Source organism: Mya arenaria, chromosome 11 (assembly GCF_026914265.1).
Source record: "Mya arenaria isolate MELC-2E11 chromosome 11, ASM2691426v1".
Lineage (NCBI taxonomy): Eukaryota > Metazoa > Mollusca > Bivalvia > Myida > Myidae > Mya > Mya arenaria.
Window position 1 is genome coordinate 65034981 of NC_069132.1, and position 7949 is coordinate 65042929.

General features: G+C 35.3%; 1 protein-coding gene across 1 annotated transcript; it reads left to right on the forward strand.

Moving 5' to 3' along the window:
• Positions 1–4764: 4764 nt before the first annotated feature.
• Positions 4765–7681, forward strand: LOC128208695 (uncharacterized; the record flags this gene model as incomplete). Its single annotated transcript, XM_052912242.1, has 4 exons — positions 4765–4945; positions 6008–6795; positions 7354–7437; positions 7652–7681. Coding segments are annotated over 4 exons (1083 nt in total), but the record flags the coding sequence as incomplete, so codon positions are not given.
• Between the last annotated feature and the right edge of the window lie 268 nt (positions 7682–7949).

Below are 7949 nucleotides of genomic sequence, written 5' to 3' on the forward strand. Positions count from 1 at the left end.
GTATCATCTAGACATACACAAATTTTTAGTTGAATGAAATAAAAATGAAAAAAGTTTGCAAACAGCATTGATGCTTGTCGTTTTAAGTATGATCTGACAAAAGCTCTAAGGCTTTTGGACCAAATGAATGACACTCAGCTTAAATTTTCTAGATGTCTGATGGTTATGCTAAAATTTTATTCACCTGCATTATAAGTATATTGTTTGTTGTGGTAGTTATAGAGAATGGTTTGTAGGTGTTTGCAACAACATCAGTAAAGCAGAACATCAGTATGTCTCCCGGCCAGACATCTTTCTACACAGCATTAAGCCTAACTGTCACAACCTCATTGCGTACCTTAACAGTAAGACCTGTGCTTCTTCCTGCATTAGAAGACAAGAAGAAAATGCTAAATAAACTCAGTGATTTACATTTACAGAGAAACACAAAAAATATGTACTAGCACTATGAAAAAGTTAAATGCATGTAACTGGTGGCTGTTTGAAAGGGATAAGGGCAACCTTAGTATTTAGATATCAACAAGTTGATAGTTAGATATTTTTATGCCCCCGAAGGTGGGCATATTAAAATCGCACCGTCCGTCCGTCCGTCCGGCTCTGTAACTTTCCCTTGTATGGACAGATTTTAAAATAACTTGCCAAATGTGTTCCACATACCAAGACGACGTGTCGCATGCAAGGCCCGTGTCCCTACCTCAAAGGTCAAGGTCACACTTAGTGTTTATTCACAATGGAGTGCTGCATATAAGGACATAGAGTACAGGTTGTCGTGTCCGGGCTGTAACTTTCCCTTGTATGGACAGATTTTAAAATAACTTGCCACATGTGTTCCACATACCAAGACGACGTGTCGCGTGCAAGACCTGTGTCCCTACCTCAAAGGTCAAGGTCACACTTAGTGTTTATTCACAATAAAGTGCTGCATATAAGGACATAGAGTATAGGTTGTCGTGTCCGGGCTGTAACTTTCTCTTGTATGGACAGATTTTAAAATAACTTGCCACATGTGTTCCACATACCAAGACGACGTGTCGCGTGCAAGACCCGTGTCCCTACCTCAAAGGTCAAGGTATACAAAGTTAAATTGGATTTAATGAGTCTTTAGATTGAAGAACAAGAACCAAACCTATTCGCTTAAGTTCACGTGGTCTAAGTCGGATAGACACCTCGTGGACGTATCTATGACATATATACCCGAGCGTAGCGAGATACGTAGATACGTACACTCGTTGTCTATCCTATACGTATTTCGACAGAAAGCTTGTTGACATTGTGTATTGAAAACATCGAAACCTAACTTGTGAAAACGGTCAAAAGAAATCGGTATCGAACAAATGGTGTATATTCAACTTTTTTTGTTTTGTGGGGGAGCTGTTTCTTATCAGCCAATACTCTAAAAGTAGATAAACACAAGTCGGACAAACATATTGTACGACCTGGCCACTACAAATTCTTGGATTTTTTGTCTAAATTCTAGATAAAACTGTTTTTCATGGGTAAAATTACGATTGCTTAGAGGTGACATATGTGTTATCTCTTTTCCCGTTAAAACGAGATAGTAACTCACTTAAATGACTCAATGGTTTAAATAACTTAAATGGGACTCACGTGTTTTGCGTGCATTTACCATTAAGTTTGTGAGTGCTCGGCTAGGCAACTTGAACCATCCTCGAGAATTGGTTGTGAATACGAATTAAATGAGTTTGAGTGATAAACGTACATGATATGTAAAAACATTGAAATAATCAGATATTTAAAACAAATAAGGGACATCCTTGTTCTTACACAATATTAAAGAGACCGCGATAATCCATTGAAGTACATGTACTTCAATATCGTGGACTTCCATAAAAAAATTTTTTTAAAGGTTGCGCCAATCACATATTTTTTGTTTCGTGCCCATCTTTACCGCCCAGCAAACTTGATGGTTGCAATTCATCGATGGTTGCAAGAATTGGCAGCTAAATGTACCTGATGTTAGCGATCTAGCGGCGTAAAGTGCGGCCTAGCGGCCTAGTGGTGTGAAGTTTGCAGCCTAGCGGCGTTGTGTTAGCGTCTAGCGGCATTGCGGCCTAGCGGCGTGAATTAGCGGCCTAGCGGCCTAAGTTTTTTCTCTTTTAATTAGAATACAATGATAAATCAATGTTTTATTCACACATTAACATAGCGGTGTTAAACCGTTTTCTATTTCAAACCAGTATTCTTCTAGAGAAATGCTTAAATAATTGTTTTCATGCAAAATTTATCAATCTGGAGCGATAATGGACTTTTTTTCAAAAAAGACGATCAAGTAGTCCGACGGCCGGGCGGTGTGAAGTTAGTGGCCTGTCGGCCTAGCGGCCTAAAATTCCCCAAAACTCAATCCAGCAGCCTAAAAATGTGGGTAATGATGGTATTCGCTTAAGAATGTTCTTTTGTGTAAATAGAAACATTTGATTTATCATTGTTTTAGAAAATAACGCATATAAAATGCTTTGAAATAGAAAACAATTTTAAACCGCTAGGCAGCTAGGCCGCTTACTTCACGCCGCTGGTCCGCTAACTTCACGTACATAGTTTTACGCAACATGGTCTTTTCAAAGCGTGGCCAGAGAATTGGTATTTTGTTTATATAATATATATATTTTGTTTATTATAATAATAATAATAATAATAATAATAATAATAATAATAATAATAATAATAATAATAATGATAATAATAATAATAATAATAATAATAATAATAATAATAATAATAATAATAATGATAATAATAATAATAATAATAATAATAATAATAATAATAATAATAATAATCATAATGATAATAATAATAATAATAATAATAATAATAATAATAATAATAATAATAATAATAATAATAATAATAATGATAATAATAATAATGATAATAATAATAATAATAAATAATAATAATGATCATAATAACATTGCTGGAGTTGTTTTTCACTCCGAGGTGCAAGTTCCCGATAAGAAGTAGATTCTTTCGCTAACTCTATCCATGTGTTTTTTTAAGTGTTTTCAATTTTCATCTTTTATTTTCAAACGCTAAGACCGCTTTATGCAGACTTCAAACGTCAGATTATATACGAATACATATTTAAATCATGTGAACCAATGGAAAAAGGCTACTCATTTAAAAACAACAACAACAAAAACATGTATTTTAACGCATTTGGCAACAGTTATTTACAATCCACAATGGGTTTTTTTGTGGGGAGGGGCTTTTAGGCCGCTAGACCACCGCTAACTTCATGCCGCTAGGACGCTTGACTGCTTGATCGTTTTTTGAAAAAAATCGCTCCAGCGTGATGAATTTTGCATAGAAACTGTTTTTGCATTGTTTTAGAATAAAACTTATTTAAAAATGCTTTGAAGTAGAAAACAATTTATGATCCCTATGTTAATGTACGAATAAAAAAGCATTAATTTATCATATTTCCCAATTAAACGTACGAAGAATAACCTTGAAATAGATATCTAATTTAGGCCGCTTGTCCGCCAACTTCACGCCGCTAGGCCGCTAACTTTACACCGCTAGTCCGCCAACTTCACGCCGCTAGGCCGCTAACTTCATGCTGCCAGGCTGCTAACTTCGCATACAATTAGCTGCCTGTCTTTGCAGCCATCGATGAATTGCAACCACCAACTTTGCTGGGCTTTCGAGATTATAACGAAACAAAACAAATATATGATTGGCGCATCCTTTTGAACATTTTGATTTTTTATGGATGGCCACGTTATGGAAGTATATTTACTTCGGTGGATTATCCCGGTCTCTTAAATATTTTCTGGGAACGAGGATGTCCCTTGTTCGTTCCAAATATCTGACGTATTTCATATGTTCTACTTGTCATGTACTTTTATCACTCACACTCATTCAATTCGTATTAAAAACCAATCCTCAAGGGCGGTTCATGTGGCCTAGCACAATACACAATACACCAATCACACCTGAGAATAATGATATAACTTTCACTCTAAAATATCTCGACCGTTATGTGATTACAGAGGATTAACTCATTGAGTGTGATTGAGAGTAATTGTTCTGAATTCGGCCTATTGTATTAGCCTCAAGGCTTTCTTCTCAATTACGTTTACACTATTGCTTTGTGCATAACTTACATGCTCCTTGTTTTAATGCATTATATATTTAGTCTTTGTTAATTTTGATTATGGTCAAATTTGATTAACTAAACTAATTGTAAATAATATATCGAAATAAATATTGTTTAAACCAACATAATAGGCCCATTCCTGCTCGTTGTTTTCATTGATGTTTTGCTTGTTGTCAAGGTGAACATGTTTTATTTCAGGTGGTGTCCCACGTGCGTTAGATGGAGAAACGAGCTTCAGCAACATATACTGCGATTGAATATGACATATTCTGAATCTTGGAAGTGGCAAAACTCATACAAAGAAATTGCAAGCTTATGTGTTCCACAGAAATGGTCAAGTGTTCCTACCATTTCCGACGTCTCATACTGCACCAATATTTGGAAAAATTGCACAGCTTTTAAGATAAACGAAAACGTTCTACAAGAGCTTCAGACGGTTAGAAATGAACTTATTGCCCACAGCTCGGATGGAAAACTAAGTGATGATGAAACTACCAGAGTGTTTGATGCAGTCGAAAGTGTTTTCAAAGACAGAAATGTAATTCCTCATATCGATGCCAAGAACCTTACACAACATCTTCTTCTGATTAAGAACCAAGCTCCTACAGCATTGACACATTTTATAAAAAACGTGTTCTCAAACGTTGGAAGAAGCGAAAGCTAAATTAAAAGATTTAGATGAAATTCCAGTACAAAATCAAACAAAACAAAGGCGCATTTTGAAATATTCAGAGCGGCATGTATCTCGATGTATCCAGGGCTTAATAGTAGCTCTTGTTATTTGGTGGCTTTTTCCAACACTCCAACATTCAGATTATGACAAAGGTAAGGCATTTTTAAAGTGTAAGTGTTGTACGTGTCCCCAGTTGTTTTCACTGACCGTACTACGAAGAGAACCACAACATTAACTTTTTATCGAAATTTTTATGTAATTGTGTTTGTTGTCTTGCGTCGTTCAATGTATCTCGTTTAGTGTCTGTTTGGTCGTTAAACGGGAACCTGGGTAGGTTTAGGTTATTGCATTAGTCCCAGGAGTGTCCATTGTTTAATTGGAATACGCTTTACCCGTGTAATTCATTTTGTTTCTCAGTACAATCGATTCATTACTCTGCATTGCCACAAATTATTTCAAACTTTTTTCACTCCGTTCATATGTGGTTTCCTGTACACAAGTATCAATACGATAAGGTTATTGCATTGATACAAACTGTTTTTTGTTGCCATATATATTGCCGCCATTAAATGTTTATCTAAATGTAATTGAACATGATTTTTCTTTTTGAAATTTTGGAAAACTTATCAAGGTGGTTAGTCTAGATATGAAATTAGTTCTATAAATATAACAATTAAAAGGAAAAAGAAGAAGAAAAAAGAAATCGGAAAAGTGTAATCTAGGTCTGCAGTCGGTCACCATATCCATTACCCCAGGGTAGACAGATGCTCAGGATGAGTTGTATGGAAGATATGAATAAAAATTACAATTATGGCAGAATTTGTCATTAAATTAAAGATTGTCAACATTTCAATGTTTAATAGGGGTAATTGGTTGAAACATACTTTAATTTTGTTTGTGGATAGGTTTTGGCTATCATTTTTGAACAAGTTATTTACTTGTTTTATATTCCTAGATATGAACCAATGAACTCTCTCAGCCCGATAACGTTCCTTTAATGTGAGGGTGATTTCATGAGTCTTCTCATAAAAACAATACAGCGGAAGCGTTTGGCAACTCAATGATAATTCTAGCAATTAAAAATGATAAGCACATACTCACCAAACCTCTAAAATACAAATGGGACATTGTTGTTTTTATGAGAAATATTTTTAATAAGATATGTGACACAGTATATCAAGTACATATTAGTCATGAGTTTGTTAAAATTACAGGGTGTTTTCAAGAAAACTATGAGTACCCGTTTCAACAGGATCTTCCTTTGATTGGATATTTCAAAACACATAAACCTCTGATTGGACGAGAATGGCTGTTTGCTAAAATACAGGATAGCTTAGAACAAACTAAACCTCGAGGAGTTTTACTCTTGGCTCAAATGGGCTATGGAAAATCAGCATTGATTTCTCTTTTGCTGTGTGCAAAGCGGAATGAAAAGGGTCGACACATTCGAGACAAAATGGTTGCATTTCATATATGCAAATTTGATGTAAAAAGCACAAGAAACCCTGCCAGATTCATCAGACGAATGATCGGTTTCTTTGCAACGAGAAGTCCAGAATATGGCAGCATCATATCTATGCTACCGACATCTTCTATCATATTTGATATGTATGCCTGTGAAAGAGAGATAGAAGCTTGTTTTGATGCAGCTATACTTAACCCTCTGAAAGAGATTGAAATAAACAAAACAGGTTTAAATGACTGGATTATAGTCGTCGATGCTCTAGATGAGTGTTACGACAATTCTTTAGGACGTAATCCGCTAAAGGATATATTGTTTTCAAGAATAAAGCAAATGCCAACATGGACCAAATTGCTTCTGACATCCAGAAATTTTTCGGTGGAAACTCGCATACGACAATACATGCATTCATTTCACCTTTCAACTGACGACAGCAGAAATATAGAAGACATGAAAATGTTCATTTTAAGTAAAGTTCCAGAAGCGGGATCAAATATGGATAGACTTACAGACATAAGCGAAGGGAACTTTCTGTATATGGTACATGCTCTTGGTTATATGATAGAAACCGGAAACATGGACATGGAATCAAAAATTCCGGCTTCTCTTGAAGAAATATATGACATTTACTTCGACAGACAATTCGCAGAAAACGACGATTTCGAAGAAATAAGACCAGTATTTGAAATTATTTGTGCGGCGCTTGTTCCAATGAAAAGAAAAAACATACTGAAAATCCTTTATTTAAACAACATTACAACTACAGATGAATTCAACAGTAAAATAAAAAAGATAGAACACTACGTTGTCGAAAATGAAGATGGTCTTACGTTTATACACAAATCAATGCATGATTGGATGGTAAGTGAGGCAAACACACAGTATTCAATTTCTCAATCCAGAGGTCATACGCTCATTTCAAAGTACCTTTTCAGTGAAATTAATACAACATATATTGATAAAAACAAATTAATCAAGCTAACTATTCATGTTGCCCATTCACACAATGATCAGTTGTATGAAATATACCAGTCATTGGAGATAAATACTGACAATTCAGTTCTTCATGAACTAATTAGAGAAACGCCATCACTGCAGTCTATGAAGCTCATTTTACATTATGTTAACAATCTGGAACATCTAGATGAAGGAGACGAAACCGCAGCATTCGTTGCCGTTAAAGTAGGTCACCTAGACCAACTACAGTATTTGATCAAACTAGGAGCTAACTGGAATTTTACCAAAAAGTATTCGACTTGCCAGGTGCGCATTGATGATTTGCCAGCTGAACTGCGAAAAATAAAGGAACAAACGTTTTCGTCTTATGGACTTCTTCATGCAGCATCATACTTCAACAGAACCAATGTGGTTAACTATCTTGCTACCCTTATGAAAGGTGGAAGAATTATACAACAAGAAACAGTAGTTGGACAAACCGCATTGGATATTGCTTGTGAATACGGTTTTATTGATATTGCTACTCTACTTTTACAACAAATTTATTCAACGTACTCCTGCTTACACTACTCTGTAGCTAATGGACACAGAGAAATCGTCGAAAAAGTACTTAAAACATCCCAATCGAAAACGTGCATTTCAATGAATATGTCCAAAGACCGTTTACATGCATTCAGGTTTCATAACAATTATTTTGATGGATGCCAAGTATCAGATAGTTTGTGGTTAATATTCAT